At 42.7% G+C, this 19,079-nt stretch overlaps 1 protein-coding gene across 1 annotated transcript in view; it reads right to left on the bottom strand.

Moving 5' to 3' along the window:
• Positions 1-19,079, bottom strand: part of CSMD1 (CUB and Sushi multiple domains 1) — a 2,270,760-nt gene that overhangs the window by 131,669 nt on the left and 2,120,012 nt on the right. Inside the window, exon 51 of the mRNA XM_090033387.1 lies at positions 32-226. Coding sequence (XP_089889513.1) covers positions 32-226 — 195 coding nt within the window. The remainder of the gene's footprint in view (positions 1-31; positions 227-19,079) is intronic.

Here is a 19,079-nt window from a genome sequence, read left to right on the forward strand (position 1 = left end):
GGTACATTTGATGAGCAAGCATTTTTCTTACCCTTACAGCTTGGCCTTTCATCACCTATACTCCATGTTCCATTAGTTCTGCACTGTAGAAGTCTTTGTCCTGCTAAATAATAGCCGGGACTGCAGCTTAGCATGACTTGAGCTCCATACTCATTCAGTGACCCAGAAATCAATCGCCAGACGAGATGTTCTGAGAGCACAGTCTCAATGCTGAGGCAAGTTACAGCTGTGAAGAAAGGACACTTGAATATCACTAGGTTCCTCACCACATTTCTTCACAGAAAATGAATCATGGTCTTATTGACAGAAGCCTATCTGCATGAAATTGAGCATGCTGTGAACATTTTTCAAATTAGAGTTCCAGAAAAGAGCAGCAGATATTATGTAATTGTAGTTTACCATAGATTTTAACTTAGATAGCTATAGTAGAGCAGTTATATCTGCCTAAAGTTACATTTTATAAATAAAGGTAAATTTATTTAGGGATCAATCAAATGCTATACTATGAGAGATACAGAAGAAATAACAAATGATTATAAACTAAGTTAATGGTAACAGCAATCGCTCAAAACTTCTCAGGATATGGCTCTGTTATCTAATTCAAAATAAATTTGAGGTTCCATAAGCCACGCTTAAACAATTTCAAGGAATGCCTCATTTCCCTGTACATGACACTTGTTTTATAATAGATCTAACAGGATCTTTGCAGGTGCTTCCTATGTAGACTCTAGTGAAGATAGTTAATGAACATTTAATCCCTAATTACTAGGACACTGATGTTCTGTAAGTATGGAGCAACATAATTGCATTACAGTATAGAACAGTAGTGATTAAAAATAAACTTAACATTTGACACTCCAGAGTTATCTCAGTACTGTGGCATCCAGTATCCCAAGTTTGGTAAGACAACACAATTACAGCAAGTATATAAGAATGGTAGTGCTATATTTTTATGATCTGCACTATAGTTATAATTGAATTTCATGTGCACTGTTTTGCAAACCATACAATTTATAGCATACTCAAAAATAATTTCTCAAGCTTTCAATTGACTCTATTTATTAAAAATCATAAATAAAGTTCACCATATATTTTCTCTGTTGAAAGGAACAGTATTTTCTTAAATGTGTCCCATGCATCTGGGTTTACAGATCAGATTTTGAGAAACAGCCTTGTTTACTTGTTATTAAATGCTAAGTAATTTATTAAAAGGTCAAAATGCTTTACAGTTCAATATGAAATTGTAAAGGTTTATCATATGATATATGCTACTCTATATCAGTATTCAGTAACTTTTCAGATTTACCATAAAACTAATTTACATTGCTGCCTCTTTCAAGTATTAGTTTTATAGAGAAATATGGTTCTTTCAGAGATGAAAGGAAGCCTCTTATTTAGCCTAATCATCACCAATAAAAAGATTCCAGCTTAACCACAGGGGATATTTTAAGCCACTTAGAGATAAGAAGCTCACCTATTTCACCTTATGAAAATGAGCTCCCAAGATGATTTCTCTTAATCTGATGCAAATATTGGTAGGAAAGTTAATTTTTTCTTTAGATATAAAAGGAACCTACATTCTTACTGCAAGCACACTTTTACAAATCACTTTTATACTTGACACAGCATAATACAACTTCCACTTTGAATCAGTAATATTACTGATAGAGTAAAGGCTATGCTGGTTTTAGTTAATGTCTATATGTAGATCGAACTGACTTGAAACTATTGTTTGAGATAGTGTAGTTTTTAATTTTACAGTGAATGATTCTGAGTTATCAGTTTCTCTTTCATTCAAGGCAGAAAAAATAGACTGTTAACAGCTGCTCTATTTAGTATTCACAGTTCATGAGGGTAGTGTTGTTTAAATTAGACCCCTTAGTTGTCTTCTTGTGAGGTTCTAGGTATATGCAGATGTTCCACTTAGACTGACCAAGGTAGGGTAACATCAGTCTAAATGCTGATCTATATATATATATATGTTTGGGGAGGTTAGCTTGGGCAAAAATGGCTGACCCAATCTCACTTGAGTTCACCTAAGAAGGTGAACTAAAGTTTGGCTGGAAATGGGTTAGTTTGATTTAATGAATGGCTGTATATGTTCAGAGTGTAGTCCCAGGTCTGAGACAGACCAGTCACTCACCACAGCCCTAGGGCTGTGCTTTTCCAATGTTCCCCACAACTGTAGAGGGAGCTGTTTTTAGCCACCTGATCCTCCCCACTCTGATGGAGAACCTCCCCATGGATTCATTAACTTCCCCTGCAATCTCCCCATATCCCACCACCCCCTCCCGCCAACCCCCCGCCCAGTCTGTCTTAGGTTGGGTTACCACCATGGCTTCTGGCTCTGGCAAACATCTGCACAAGCTGGACCCAATCTACAATCATGTGACTTGTGAGCTGCATGATTATTGATCAGGCCCTGCAATTGTATCAGAAAGGATGTAAAGGTTCAGAAAGAAGTTACAATTTTCACCCAATATGGCCACAGAAAGCAGTCTATAGCCATGACCAAATACAAGTGCACCACTGCAGACCACTTCAAAAATGGCCAGTTGGGTGAAAAATTGAACCCTCATTGTATGAGTGTTCAGATGAAAACATTTCAAGACATAGAATCTTCTGTAGTTTGTGTCTGTCTGCTCACCAGCCTCTGAGCTGTTTACAGAATGGAAGAGGGGAAAGGGAGGAGAGGGAATTTGGTCTGGGTTTTTTTCAGGCCTTGCTAAAGTGTGGGGTGCCCTATGCCACAATTACAATCTTGCTTCTTCATATTTTCATGGAGACAAATGCTACTTTTGCACTGGGTTATGTCAGTATCTATTAGCTCTTTTTTGTCTTGCCATTCCAGTAAAATTGCAATTTTCCCTTACACATATTACTTTAAGCAGACATCTCTGTGCCAGTATGATATTTATTATTTTTCAAGAGCAAAGAGCAATTTGGTAAGTACAGTGAATATGTAGTTGGAATATCTACTTATTACAGAAGGTAGGTATTACTACGCACAAATGTAATGGTATGAGATACTTTTAGGCTATCTCTGTAACTAGTTTTTTCTCATCAAAAGAAAAAAGCTGACCATCCATAATCCTAATCAAATGCTAATAAAATTATGCATCATCTAACAGGATTTTTTTCCTTGCATTTGTAATACAAATGTAACGTGGTATAAATACTTTACTTCAGACCTTATTTAGGCCTCAGTCCAACATTCATTAATTACTGTATGCTAAGATCTGTCCTGTACACTGAATGATGTTCTTTTAAAATAAATAGCTAAATATTTATTATATGAGAATGGGAGATTCAATGTATTAGCTTAGAGTCCTAGAGCTATCAAGGGTCTTAAAAAAAATAACTTTGTAGCACGCAAATTTCTGTGTATGTATCATTTTGATATAAAATTAAAATGCTTGAAATTAGAGAAACATGAAAGAGTTGTTTATAAATGTTCATGTAAGTGCACAGAAGAAAAACAGCAATAAAGTTATCTGTTTTCAAGGATCACGTTTTGTGGTCATTTTGAAAAATATCAGTAAATTATGAATATTTGCTAGGTAATATTTTGCAGCATTCCAGCACTAGCTTTATTTCAATAAAAATGAAACAGTATCTGGGTTTCACATTTTACTTTTAATGAAGTAGCAAATTTGAAAATAAATACCTACCTATTTGAGATGCACATACACACACCAACACACACACCTTCTATATATAAATTAGTTCAGCACTAATATTACTATGTAATGCAACCTGAATTAAAAGTATAAAATACCATAAATCTAATAATATATGGTATAAAACAATAGCATTTAACCTTGGTGAGGTGATAAGGCAGACTCTCATCTAATAGAATCCCAGATAGCTAGAAAATAAGGGCACTATGACATTGTATCCTAGTTTCTATATTGTGACCCACATACTGCGACAACTCAGTATCTTCATTGGTTGATATCTTCTTGTGAAAAACAAGCAATGAACATCACGAAGTGTGCTGTGTTGTAACTTGTTAACAGAATATTTCAGTTCATATTCTTGTGTGTGGTCAAAAAGCATAGAATTCAAACCCGGGATAATATGCATACTTAAAATACATACTTGCTCTGCCTCAATCATGGGGCTGTTCTGTTTTATTCTGATAATGTGTTCTGAAGGGAGGTTGCTCCCACTGAACAAGATGGTAAATTTTCTCTTCATTTGCATTTAGGGGAAGAGTTGGAGGGAGGGGAGGATTTGGTGGACACTGGATCAGATTCTATTCCACCTTTTAGGTGCATAAGTGAACTTAGCTGCTCAAGTGCAATTCTATTCCACCTGCTCGATTTCCTGAAATTCTGTTAATGTATCTACCTTTGTAACAACTGCCATCTTACCCTCACAATTAATTCACAACCCCCCTCCCCCCGCAGAACAAACACTGAAGGAGAAGGAAGACCTACTAATCTCTTGCATTCTCTATTTTGCAGGGACTAAAGCAGCCAAGAACAGAGTTGAACATACACATGTATGTTCATTTATGCACCTAATAGGTGGAACAGACTCTGGACCTAACTAGCTAACAATGCACTTCTCTATGATCAGTGAAAAATATGTCATTTTCAGAGTTTAATTTAAAACCTCAGTCTCCCAGAGAGTTAAGACCTTGGATTCGTTCTTTACCTTTTTATATAGAAAAAGTGTGGGGAAACTACCTTCTCAATTACTTTCCATTACTTTCTCAATCATTATTATACTGATACATACCTTTTTTAATTCAATTGTCATTATTGTATGTACACTTGCCTTTTTTTTTGCTCCACATTAAGTGTTAAATGTTACATCTGTTTTACTATGTTCTTTAAAAACAAACTATATCTTTTACTTAATATGTTGTACTAAGTTCTTTGAAAATAAACAAACAGTGCAATCACAAAAATAACAACCCGGGCAAAAAACGGGTAATTCAGCTAGCGTGTACACACACATACTCACATGCACATATGCATACATACAGTCCTTGTCCAATTTTAAACTTTAATAACTCTGTATATATACTATACACATGATAAAAGCAAACTGTAAACAAAGATCGAAAGCACAATTCATTACTTTTTTAGCATAGTGTAAGCAATGCATAGGGTAAGGATCACAAATGCAATTCATGAAATCATTCAGCAGCAACTGGAAAATGTTTTCTATGAGTTGGAAAATTGGATTGAATGATGAATCATGAAAGATGGCAGTTATATTGAAGTCTAGAAACGTGAGCTGTATTGTGTTAACACTTAATGAATTGTGCTTTCAATCACTGTTTACAGTTTGCTTCTATGATATGTACATTCTAAGTTATTAAAATTTAAAATTGCACAAGGACTTTATAAACATACTGTATACATATATAAGGACATGTTCTTCTTGACCTGCTGCTCACAAACAGAAGAATTGCATTCACAGGTAGGGAATGTAGTAGCGGATGGCAACTTGGGCAGCAGTGACTATAAGATGATTGAATTCAGGATGCTGAGGAAAGGAAAGAAAACCCAGAAAAACACACTTTTACTCACTGAGGGAACTGATGGACAGGATTCCTTGGGAGGCAGGTCTGAGGAGGCATTGTATTTTAAAGAAACCTTACTGAAGGTTAAGGGATAATCCATCCTGATGTGCAGGAAGACTACGAAGAATGGCAGAAGACCAGTTTGGCTTAGCAGGGAACTCTTCAGTGAGCTAAAACACAAAAAGGAAGCCTACAAGAAGTGGAAACTTGGACAAACAACTAGGGAGGAGTATAAGAGTACTGCTCAGGTACGCACAAATGAAATCAAGAAGGCTAAAGCACAGCTGGAGTTCCAGCTAGCAAGGGACATGAAGGGCAACAAGAAGGGTTTCTACAAATGTGTCAGCAACAAGAGGAAGATCAGAGAAAGTGTGGGTCCCTTACTGAATGGGGGAGGCAACCTAGTGACAGATGATGTGGAAAAGACTGAAGTACTCAATGCCTTTTTCACTTCAGTCTTCAAGGGTAAGGTCAGCTCCCAGACTACTGCACCTAGCAGCACAGTCTGGGGAAGCAGTGAGCAGCCAACAGTGGTGAAAGAACATACTAAGGACTATTTAGAAAAGTTGGATGTGTACAAGTCCATGGGACCAGACATGAGGCACGTGAGGGTGCTGAGGGAGTTGGCCAACGTGACGTCAGAACAGCTGGCATTTATCTCTGAAGACTTGTGGTGATTAGCAGAGCTCCTGGATGATTGTAAAAGGGCAAATACAGTGTCCATTTTTAAGAAAGGGAAGAAGGATCCAGGGAGCTACAGACTGGTCAGCCTCACCTCAGTCCCTGGAAAAATCATGGAACGGGTCCTCAAGGAATCCCTTTCTAAGCACTCGGAGGAAAAGAAGGTGATTAGTAAGCCTGTGCAAATAGGGAAGTATTCAATTTGGATTGGGCTGATTCAAAGTGATTTGGTTGAGAGATTTGGATCACTGTCCTGAATTGACTCAACTGAATCAGCTTCAGAAGATTAGTCGCTAATTCGGAAGTTTTGGTGATTCAGATCAGCCAGGGAGAGGCAGGCACAGTTGGGTGACTGCAGGTTCTCCCATGGCTCCTCCAGCTATGCCTGCCCCCCCCTGGGCAGGAGAAGCTGTGGGAGAAACCCCCATGGCTACTCTGCCCAGCCCAGCCCCTACCTGGCCCGAACTTAGTCCCAGAACTTAAAAAAAACCCAACTCCCCACACACAGTCACCGGCTGCAGGAGCAGCAATTGGGGCCTCTTGGTGCTCATGGCAGAGCACCCCCCTACAATGCAGTGTAGGGCAGTGGGAATCAGCCCCCACCTAGCACCCACTCCATGGCATGGGTATAGTGTGGCTTGGCAAGGCACCATATGCTGTCTGAGAGCTGGGGCCACTGGGGTTGAGCAGTGCTACATTCTGGCTGACATGTAAAGTCAGTCCAGCTCCCAAGATAATTGAACCGGGAGCTGAGAAATGGAACCAGGGCCTGAGGAATTGAACAGGGAGCTGAAGAATTGAACTGGGAGCTGGGTCCCTAGGTCCCAGTTCAATTCCCCAGCTCCCTAATCTTTATGCCAGTTCTTCCTGTGGGCATAGTCCCCTGGATGATGTGCAACAACAGCAGGCTGCCTCTGCCAGCTTTTGATGGTGACAGGTCTGGGTTATTTCCCCAGCCAGCAGCAGCAGCAGCTGCTGAAACACCGCACAGATCTGGGGGTCATGCCCCCTGGGAAGAGCTGGAGGAATGATCAGAGAGCTGGGGAATTGAAATGGGAGCTCCACCTTACACATGGAGCTAGTCCAGCTCCCAGGCAGTGTGTGGCACCCTTGCAAGCTGCGCTGCACATGCACGGTGGGGCAACAGCTATGTGGGTGGGGAGATCCCCACTCTCCCCCACTGCACCTCACTAAATGGGGGGTGGACTCTGCCACAAATGCCCAGAATCTCCAATTGCCACTCCTGCAGCTGGTGAGTGCAGGGCTTTTTTTCCCGTTTGTTTAAGTGTTGGGAGGCTGGGCCAGGCAGGGGATGAGGCCAGACAGTGCAGCCATGGAGACTTCTCTCATGGCTCCTCTGGCCATGCCTGCCTCTGCCTCAGCAGGGGGAGCCTCGGGGGGCGGGGGGGGCTCTGTCCTTCACAGGTCTGGGTGGAGGTGGGGGGGCATGTGATGCAGGAACAGCTCATGACAGGCTGCAGCAGGGCATAGCCCTCTCTCCCAGCAGTGCTGCACCCACATCAGTGCTGGAAGTGGGGGCTGTACTCTGATGCCACTTGCCAGCTGGAACGGGGAGCACAGGATGTGGGTGTGGGAGTGGGAGCTATGCCCTGCTGCCACTTTCTTCCTTCCTCCTGGAATGAGCCACACCCCTGTCCTGCTCCCCTGTCCTACACCAGCTGCCAAGTGGCAGCAGGACAGAGCCCCTACTCTGAGCACTGCTGTTTCCACATTCCATGCCCTCCCACCCCTCTTACCGAGTAATGCATCCCACTGCCCCGGCTGGGCAGCTTGTCCCCCAGCCCCAGCCCCAATCTCTTCCTCCAGCACACCCCTTCCCTCCCCTCCCCACCTCCCCCAACCCCAACAGACTTACCAGCTGGATGCCTGTTTAGACTATGGCCAAATCTCCGAATCAAGCAAATCTTTTTCCGAAGCTTTTCCAAATTGATTCAGATACTTCAAATCAATTCAGAGCTTTTACTTGTTCTCCTGATTGAAATCAGATTCAGAGATTTCATCCCCAAATTGGGCTGAATCTCCTCCAAATTGAATCAGCTGCTGAAGCTTCACACAGCCCTAGTGGTTAGGAGCATTCAGCATGGATTCACTAAGGGCAATTCAAGGCTGACCAATATGATTGCCTTCTATGATGAGATGACTGACTCAGTGGATGTGATATACCTTGACTTGAGCAAAGGTTTTGATATCGTCTTCCACAACAACCTTGCAGCAAGCTAAGGAAGTATAGGTTGGATGAACCGTCTGTAAGGTAGATTGAAAACTGGCTGGATTATTGGGCTTAGAGGGTACTAGTTAATGACTCAATGGCTAGTTGACAGCCAGTATCAAGTGGAATGTCCCAGCAGTCAGTCCTGGGTCTGGTTTTGTTCTATATTTACATCAACATTCTGGAAGATGTGATGGAGTGCATCCTCAGCACATTTGCAAATAATACCAACCTACATGTAGTAGAAGATACACTGGAGGGTAGGGCTAGGACTCACAGAGTCACACTGGAGGACTGCACCAAAATAAATATCATAAGTTTCAACAAGGAGAAGTGCTAAGTCCTGTATTTAGAACAGAACAATCCCATGCAGTGGTACAGGCTGGGGACTGAATGGCTAAGCAGCAGTTCTACTGAAAAGGGCCTGAGGGTTACAGTGGATAATGAGATCAATATGAGTCAACAGTGTGCCCTTGTTACAAATAAAGATAATGACATACTGGGCTGCACTGGTAAGAGTGTTGGCAATAGAACAAGCAAGTGATTCTTCCCTTCTGTTTGGCACTGGTGAGGCAACATCTGGAGTACTGTGTTCAGTTTTGGCCCCCACACTACAGAAAAGATGTGGAAAAATTGGAGAGAGTCCAGTGGAGAGCAATAACAATGGTTAGGGGGCTCAGGCACATGACTTCTGAGGAGAGGCTGAGGGAACTGGGCTTATTTAACCTGTAGAAGAGAAGGTTGAGGGGGGCACTTAATAGCAGCCTTCAGTTACCTGAAGGGTGGTTCCAAAGAGAATGGAGATAACCTGTTCTCAGTTGTGGTATATAACAGGACAAGAAGAAATGGTCTCAAGTTACAGAAAAGGAAGTTTAGGTTAGATATTAGAAAAATTTGTTTCACTAGGAGTAAAAGTTGTCTCACTAGAGTAGTAAAGCACTGGAACAGGTTACCTAGAGATGTTGTGGAATCTCCATGTTTGGAGGCTTTTAAGACCTGGGTAGGCAAATCTTTGGCTGGGATTATCTAGTTGGGGATGTTCCTGATATAAGCATAAGGTTGGACTATATGACCTTCTGAGATGCCTTCCAACCCCAATTTTCTATGATTCTGTTGCTGAGAAGGGAGCATCTGGAAGTGAATATCACTAGTGTACTATGCTTTGGTGAATCCAGTTACTGCAAGATTATGTCTGAGCCTCTTGAATATACCTCAGATATTTCTTGATAGATTCGGTACATACTTACTATGAAATACATTGGGAGCTCAGGTAGGTTCTATGTACAGTGCAGAGAAGCCAGACATGAGATTAGTCCTCTACTTCTAGTATAATAAAAGAATATATGCAAATATGAGAAGTACTTTACTTACTCAAATATAAGACAAGGCTTTTCCCCAGTCAGAATGGGGTAAAGCACTATGTCTTATATTTGCTTGTAAAACACCTGGCCCATACTGGGCAAACATACTGATGGGAAACTTGTGTGTGTGTGTATGTCCCAAAAAAAAAAAAAGGCAGTGCTTATTTCACTCATTCCCTTCAGTACTGTCTCTTTTTCAATGCATGGTAAACTGCATTGGATCCTTGGTTTGGCTCCACCCTCCATGAGGTGGAGCCAGACCAGATGGCCTCACACCCCTCATCCGCATATAAATTTTTGGAGGGACCCAGGACTCAAGACAAGAACACCCAATTCCAGTTGTGAGTAAGGGGCTAATTAGAACATGGATCCTTTGTGGGGGGTATCTAGAGTACACACAAAGTACATACATGCACTTTACTGTGGAGTAGACTAATTAACTCTGCAGTAAAATGTCATAGACTACACATGTGCTGGTATTATGGAGCAATAAACTAATAAACTCAAATGTAGGATATTACTGCTGGGGACAGTACTATCTTATGGCAGAGTACTTTACTTCATTGAAACGTGTAGACAGTGACCAGGTGTGTGATCAGCTGGAGGGCTGATCTGCCCTTGCTCAAATTGCCGCTATCCTAAGTGCATGTGTAGACACTGAACCCAGGAGTAGTTACTCCAGCTAAAACTGCTCTGGAGTTTATTGTGTTGCATAAATTACACATGTAGATGCACCCACACATACCAAGTTAAATGTATCAATTCTGGATAAACTAAGTCTATAGGTATCCATAGTAATTTGTCTATTTCCAAATTACTGTTGGTATGTTTACTTTCAATCAGTGGTTTTTGGTCCCTTGTGTTTCAGATTTGCCTCTTTCTTCCACATGCTCAGGGACAGAACAGAGCCCAAGCAGGGTCTGACAATAAGGGGGAAGGAATTGCAGAGGGAAGAAGTCAGGGGAGCAGAGAGCAGGGGGTCACTCCCCTCCCCATCCACTATTTTCCCTGCTGTAACAGTTGGAAGGGGACAAATTCAAGACAAACCTGTGAAATTAGATTTTATACCTGAAAATGTATAAGAAATTCATACATTTTCCTTATATAAAATCTAATTATTGGCTGGAGGGCGGGCATGTCTGAAATTCAGGGTCATCTTACATTTAAGTAAATACGGTGCTAATGGAAGCATTTGAAGTTTAAAAATTATAATGGAACAAAATGATTCCTAGCCTATCTATTAGATTTCATAGGCAACAAATAAAATGCCCCAATGTAATAGTGAAAGAAGGCATTGCAATTTATTCATACAATATTGAAGAAAGATAGCAGGGATTTGCCAGTTTTAAAACAAATTGTTTTACTGTATTTTAATTTTTTTAAAGAAAGGAATGGCATGTTTATTTCCAGTCATTATAGTATACTTTTAATTGATTTTTTTCATGACAAATTGCTAAAGCTGGAACTCTTTATTCCTCATAGCAAACTCTTCTGTGTTTTAGAAGACAATGCAATATTATATTTCTCATTGATTCACGTTGGATCTTACATTAATTTAAGATTTCAGTATCTTGTAGTTATCATGTGTAGTAGTGTACTCAATTTTCTATTATTCATGCAAAGGGGTATATTTCACTTTCCATTTCTTTCCATTTTTAAAGAGAGGCTATAATAGACATTTTTCTAGAGTATTTATAAGAAAAGTAAATTCTAATTGTCTCAAAGCTGGAGTAGGTTTTGGTGCTTTCAATATATTTCATAATATGAGGGGGTTTTTTGCTACTGAGAAAAGGACTTAAGGTGTATATCGTCATTTTGATATGGAGAAAGTTATCAGTGTTGTTTAAAACACATGAGTGCACATGTACACATAACCCCTGGGTTATGACCTCAAAGAAACTTAATATAGTAGTTCCCAAAAAAACTTATGTCAGAGAGTTCTTGTATATTATCTTTAGACAAGGAAATGTCAGAAGACAGCCCTAAAAACCATTTGGATTAGGAAAATAATATATTTTGAAATTGGACAAAAAGGGTTTATTCATCTATACTTTCTCAATTCTCAAACAATTTTGAAAGTGCACCTACAGATACAAGATGGGAAAGAAAAAAAGACGTTGGATGGTTTCTATGTTAAGTCATAGAAGGAACAAAAGCTAATGCATATATCTAATCTGAAAGAGAAACAAAATTAGATGTATGGATATGCTAACATTATGTCCCTGCACCGCCATATTAATTTGGTTTCGTACCTTCCAAACAGTTTTCTGCATTTTTTTCTGTTTCTGCACATGTGTGGAAGAGACAGAGGCTGCCGTCAAGCCTGGGATTTAAGATCTGTAAACTTGCTATTCAAGACATACAAAAGCTACGTAAGTGTTAGTCAGACTTTATCCATTACTAAAGTCCATAGTAAAGCTGAGGTATGTTCCACTTCTGCACATTTGATGAACTAAGAAGCAGAACTGGGAGGAAAGCTTTTATTGCCCATGTGGGCTACGTTTGTTTAAAGTTTGATTGTTATTAGCAAACTTTCAAATTACTAAGGAAAAGAAGAGGAAGAGTTCAGTTATTAAAAGGCTTTATAAAACCCATATGTGACCCAAAGTAATATACAGCAAAAACATGGTGGCCTATGAAGAAGGGACCATAGAAAATAATAAATAGCCAATGTTTTTGTTATGATATCACCATACCATAGCTATGTATTGGACAGAGGTATGCTTCACAAGACTACAAAAATGGAATAATGAAACTATGTATAGGTAGGTGCCTGAGCTATGAAATAATTCACAGACTAAAGGTATTTTTTATTTTTGTTTTTAAATTTATTTTTTTTGCCTACTTGCAAGTTATCTAGAGACTTTCTGACATGGAACACTGTATATAATAAGTGTATGCTAACCCAAAATAAGTTCAAGCATCCTGATGAAAAGTTAGATTTAAACATGTGAAAAATGGTATTTTATTCCATGAATATTCACTGTTGACATAGAAGAGAGAAACTGAACGTGAAAATTTGGCCAATATTGATTTTGCATTGATTTCAGTGGCATAAGGATTTTACTAAGTGGGTACATCTACACAAGACACTGTACGTCTACACACAGGTGCACTTACTGCTCAGTAAAAATCCCTAATTGTGATAAAATTTGCTACTCATAAACGTAGATAGCAAATTTAAGCGCAAGTAGTAATGGCACATTAATGCACATATAGATGCAACCCAGCAGCAAATTTGCTGCTGCGTCTGCCCAGCCACTAGGGGGCCAGTCTTACGGCAGCCCCAGGGCTCCTGGCTGGGAGCCTTTCCTGCTCCAGGGCTGGGCTGCTGCACTGGCAACACCTGCCTGCAGGCGATAAAAACCTGCAACCATGTTGTGCTCCGGGGCATACATCACAGGCAATTTGAGGGCACTGTAGGCCCTGTGTGTCTCCCTGAGCAGGCCACAGCTGCACTGTGATTGCCATCCTGAAGCCCTTTGTTCCTGTATAGCCCCACATAGCCTTGCAGCTGCCAGGGCACTTCTGTCTGGGAGGTGGGTGCACAAGAGTTACTGCAGACTCCTGCAGCCCCTGGCCAGACTGTCAGTATCTCAGGGCTGCTAGCAGGCTGCTTCAGGCAGCAGGGTCAGGGCCACCTGCCTTCTTCTCACCTGCAGCAACCTGACCTTTGCCTGCAGCAGCTGTGGGACATAGCCTCTGCCATTCAGCTGCCAGTTCCTTGCCTGTCCCTGCAGCAGGGAGCAGGAACATGTAGTGCTGCCACAGGTAGCCCTCCTGGTGACAGTGGAAGTTGCAGAGCAGCCTGAGCTTGCCTCCTATGCCATTATAGCTTAGGGTCCCAAACCAGGAGTTAAGGGACACCTGGGGTACCAGGAGGACCAGCAGCAGGGTGTAGTGGTTGGGCACCCCTCAGCCTGCACAAACAGCTCATCAACACCACCCAGGGCAACAACCATGGCAAACAGTAGGGGCATGCTTGGGGCACAGCAGAGGTGTAGTGAGGGGCTGGCCCCAGGGCACCTCCTTAGAGAGGCCCCGTGAGGGGAGGGTGGAGGCACAGCCATCTCCTCATCCCAGTTGTCTGGGAGTCCCGTACCCGCCATGGGCTGGATGGCAGCACAGCAGAGTGGTAGCTGTATGGGCAAGGGGAGAGTGGGGTCTGGAGCCATGTGCCAACTGCTCCAGTGGTGCATGCAGGATGAGACCTTCCTCCTCCAGCAGCTGGTGGTGGTGGCCAAGGAATGGGAGGAGACCGATTAGGCCTGCCAGAAGGATGAGTTGGCCTGGGAAAAGATGTGGTGGGAAGAGGACCTGGCCCACCTGGAGAGGTGGCAGGTGGAGGACATTGCCTGAGAGGAGGCATTCCAGGCTGACATCCTGGCCCTGGAGCAATTCCAGGTCCTGTAAGACCAAAATAGGGCCATGGAGGCCCAGATAATGACTGCTGAACCCTTGATACCATCCTGAGCATGGTGGCCTGTCACTGCCCAGCCCCCATCCCTAGCCCCACGGGATCCCTGAAAGTCACCCACTACCCTGCAACAGACCACCCACTGCCTCTGTGCTGGGCCTGGACTCTGCCAGCCAGTGGAGGAGCTTCCTGCCCCAGAGGAGCACTGGGCACTGTCACCCCTTGGCAAGCCTTCTGCCTGCTGCATGCACTGTGCTGTGTGTACCCACAGGGGAACAGCCTGAGTCTGGGTGCTGGCTGCCTGCCCTGGGCTCTACCCCCTGTGTATTTCCATTTCATCCCTGCTCCACTCCAGGACATTAAAACATGGATTTTGGAAATAGTTTTCACACTGGGAAGAGGGTTTTCTATTGTCGGTGGGTAGGGAGGGTGGTGGAGGGGCTCTATTTGTTGGGGAGTGGGGATAGGACTCTGTGTGTTGAGGAGGGAGGGGATAGAGGGATGTGTGCTGTGAGAGAAATAAAGGTTTCTTTGGACATGTGTCTGGCATGAAAGTGGTGCTGGGTGTGGGCAGAGTATAGGAGGTCTGTGGGCAGTGGGCAGAAGGAGTAGAATGGGGAGTGCTGCAGAAGGTGGTCCACTATAGCCTCCCACACCCAGTGTCCTGGCCCCCGCAGGTGGATGCGCAACTGTCTTGGGGCCTCTGTGGGAAGGATTCACCATAGCTGCTGCAGTTGGTGCTCCCGCTGTCAGGCCTCTTTGGTCTTCCATGCCTCCTCTGCTCAGACTTCATGGAACAGCTCTCCCCAAACCTTGCAGATGTTATACATCACACAGGCTGTGACAATGACTTGGGAAAGTTCTCTTTGGCCATCTTGAAGCAGAAAGTGAGGGAGCACCAGCAGTCCTTGAGGCAGCCAAAGGCACATTTGACCGAGGCAAAGGTCCAGCCCAGGCACTGGTTAAAGCGTACCTGGTGGGGGTCCAGGTGGCTGGTGTAGGACCTCATCAGCCAGGTAGGCAGGACCCCTGATGAGCAGGGGTGAGATGGCCATGGTGCCCAGCTTCAGGTCTAGCAGCCCTGACATGAAGTGCCTGCTCTCCGTGAGTCCTGCCATGGTGGAGTTCCTGAAGACATGGATGTCATGTGCACTGCCTGCCCAGCCAGAGCTCATGCGCATGAGCATGCTCCAGTGGTCTATGACAGCCTGCAGGACCATGGAGTGGAGTCCCCTGTGGCTATAATAAGAGTGGTCTCTGTAGGGTGGGCATGTAACTAGTATGTGGTTCTTGTCCAGGGCCCTGATGCACTGAAGAAACCCCAGTCAGAGAACCCTGGACCACTGCCTGGGGGTCATGGACACAGAGGACAATGTCTTCCAGAACATCCTGGAGGGTGCTGCTTACCTCCAGGATGGCCTCCCTGGCAGTGGCCTTGCCCACACCAAACAGGTGGCCCACATACAGGAGGCAGGTAGGTATGGCCAGCTTCAGCAACACCAAGGCCAGGTGGATGTTGGCAGGAAGGGCCTGGCATGTGCCAGTATCCTGGGGCTCCAAGTGGGACCGGAGCTGGTTGAGCAGGTCCCCAACAGTGGCCCAGGTGAGCCCAAAGGCATCCACACTGCTTGTTGTTCCATTTCTGCTGGACAAAGTGGTGCCACCAGTGCTGGCTGGAGTGGTGAGCCCAGAAGCAGTATGGCCGGAGGCCTTGGTCAGCATCCCTGGTGCAGGCAGGTGTGCAGTGACCCTGGGAGGGCACTGGGAGGTAGGCAGGAGGTGGCTGGGTGTGGGGGAGCTGGGCAGAGCAAGATGTTAGTTGCTAGTCAACACAGTGATTGCAGCAGCCAGCAGGATCCCAGAATGCTACTTGTTGCTGCCACGGCCTGGGGCTAGGACAGCCACAGCACAGGGAGACACAGACAAAGCTGTTGCATGCTGCCTCTGCACTTCCCACACTGCTTCTGAGCTTTGCTGCCTACTCTCTGCACATATAGACACCTAACCAAAATTACTTACTATGCAGTATCTTACTGCACAGTAAATACAGGCTGGAGTAAATGCACGTGTAAATGCACACACTTAATGGAAGTTATTCAGGGGTAGTCTTGCCATCCAGAGCCTATATAAAAAGTATTTAAAGAATACATCTGAATACCACTTTTTCTCACATACAATATACATTGTGTATTCCTCTCCCCTGCCAAAATCAGCACATTGGGGTGTTTGTATTAAGTGCAGAATCTGCTTTGATTTCTGCTTCACAGTACAGCAGTTGTTGCATTCAGGCAGGTAAAGGAATCAACTGACTTAATGGCTCATTGTTCTTCACTCCACAGGTGTTCCTGATTGTCTCTCCTTTTTAATGGTCTTGATGTTTCACTAATCAAGATAACCTTTCTTAGGGCAATTTTTCTGTCTCCTTACTGCTCCTGGTTTTTGTCCTCCTATTTCACACCCTTTGAGACTCTTTAGTGCTTTCTAAAATCATAGATCTACCCATGGAAACCATTCTTTAGTAGCAGCTATGGGTTAATCTTTAGTTAAGCAAGAAAGGGAGGGTAAGTCTGCTGAAGATTAGATTCTGTCTCTGTTTTATGTGGCCATAACTTTGTAAAAATCATTTTAAAATTCATTCTGCCTTTCAGAAACAAGATACATATTATATTCCAGAGTATTTTGTATACTAGAAAATATGATAGTCTATTAAATGTGACTATTTCTATACTATATTCTTCTGAGATAATATCTCTCTGTGACAGGGACCAAGAGCTTTTAATAAGATTGCAATCAGGTTTTAAATGCAATGACACTTAGTTTAACCTTGCAGGTGCTACCTGGAAAGCCCTAGAAGGATATAACACTGGCCTGCACTTAAGTAGAGTAAAGACAAGGAAATGAGGTGCAGGAAAGGGAGTGTAATAACTGTATATAAGTGAGTCTACAGCCCAATTATATTTTTATGAATTCTGTACTTGTGAAACACATTAATCAGCTTCAGCGTAATTGAACATTAGATCAACATAAACTGATTGTTGAAATAAATTTTATATGAACATTTTGAGAGCTAAGGAAATACAATGGAATCAATAATGAGATCAATCCTATGAAGCAATAAACGCTTCCTTTCAATGGCTGTATTAAGTCTGTTTGAGTCCAAAGGGCTAATATTTTGTGTTAAGGAATATAACATACTGAGCTATTAAATGTTTCAACATGAATATGCAATATAGATCTAGTATAGCAGATATATCATCCAAATAAAGAATAAAAAACTGTAGAACACCTAATTCTGGAATTGTGAAAACTAAAGAAAAAGAGATATATAAATAAAATTTTGAAGTGAATTTTAAATTCTTTGAATTTTACTAACTGTTCATTTGGATTGTAAACCTCTAATTTCTTTGTCAGAAAACCGTACTTTATAATTATTGTACACCAAGTGTTAATCTAATTGCTCTTCATTTTGAATGTGAATTATTTTAGTAAATTTACCTGCCATGGGAAGGTTGGGGTAATTTCTTTACACTAACTCATCAAACTTAGAACTGCCATGTTTCAGTAAAACAAAACAACAAATAAATCCAGACAGATCTATTAAGAGTTCATAAAATACCATCACTATGTAATATCTCTAATCAGTGCTTAATATTACCATTTTTCTTTTTGTTTTGAAAAGTAAACTCAACTGTCAAGCCTGTGTAATTATCTTTTCCGCTGCCTGCAATCTCTATACCTGAGACTTCATTAAGTAACACAGTAACATGTTTTCAAAGGTATTTTCACTTTTTATGAGCTTCTGCTTTCATAATAAGAGAAAACCTGCGGAGCCTGCATCAGTGGTGATTACTTGTTAAAATACACTGAGCTGGTGGAAAGCTGTCATGGACGATAAGTACCCTGAAGCAAAACTGTTTAAGAGTCAGTAGAGATATTAGTTATCAAAAAGAGTGGAAGAATGACTTAGCGGTTAGGATTTAGCTTATGACTCAGAAGACCGAAATTATGTGCTCTGCAAAGGGTTTCCTCCTATCATCCCCTTGGGTAAGTCACTTGCAGTGACATAACTTGAAATATTGACACTCCAGGTTAGTGTTTCTTAACCCGTGGTACACATACCCCCAGGGGTATACGAGACACAGGCAGAGGGTATGCGGGTGCAGCATTTTGAGTTTGACCCGGCCCCTCACCTAGCAGGTTGGAGGCGTCTTTGCCTGTTTGGGCTGGAAGTTTTGGCCGCTGCCCCTCCTACTGCATCTGGTGCACCGGGACTTTCCCATTCTTCTGTTTGTTCTGGGGGATCGCTGTAACTGAGAACAGTTCCTGCAAGGTGTTCTCAGTCCTAGCAAGGAGCCGCACTTCTGTCTGCACCCTCTGTCTCATGCCCAAGTTTGACTGGGATCCTCAAGCTAAACATCCTTGCATAAGTCACTGGAGGATTTTGATCCTTGAGGCATACTCAGAACATGGTCAGAACATATCTAACATGCCATGGCAGTTGTGAGATTTCCACGTAACACAGCAACCATGGTTACTTTCATTAAAAAAGGAAGGGGTGACAGGCACTCCCTTACTCCCTCCACCATCTTTCATACAGTAGTCTAATCTACTCAGACAGCCTGAGGTGATCCAGTTACCCCTCGGTATGGTGGCTAGCTTCAGGAGACTCATTGCTAAAAAGAAAGCCTAATGTGGCTCCAACTCCAAGGTGCCTAACTCTACCTATATTCTGTACAGAGAGATTATGTACCTGAATTAGTGCTGTGGATTCTTATGAAATCATGCAACATCACCATATTGGGTGCCTTTACATGTGCTCTGGGGTGAGGGTGTTTACATTGGAGTGGTTCT

The sequence above is a fragment of the Crocodylus siamensis genome, chromosome 1, assembly GCF_052110815.1.
Source record: "Crocodylus siamensis isolate JL-2025a chromosome 1, ASM5211081v1, whole genome shotgun sequence".
Taxonomy (NCBI): domain Eukaryota; kingdom Metazoa; phylum Chordata; order Crocodylia; family Crocodylidae; genus Crocodylus; species Crocodylus siamensis.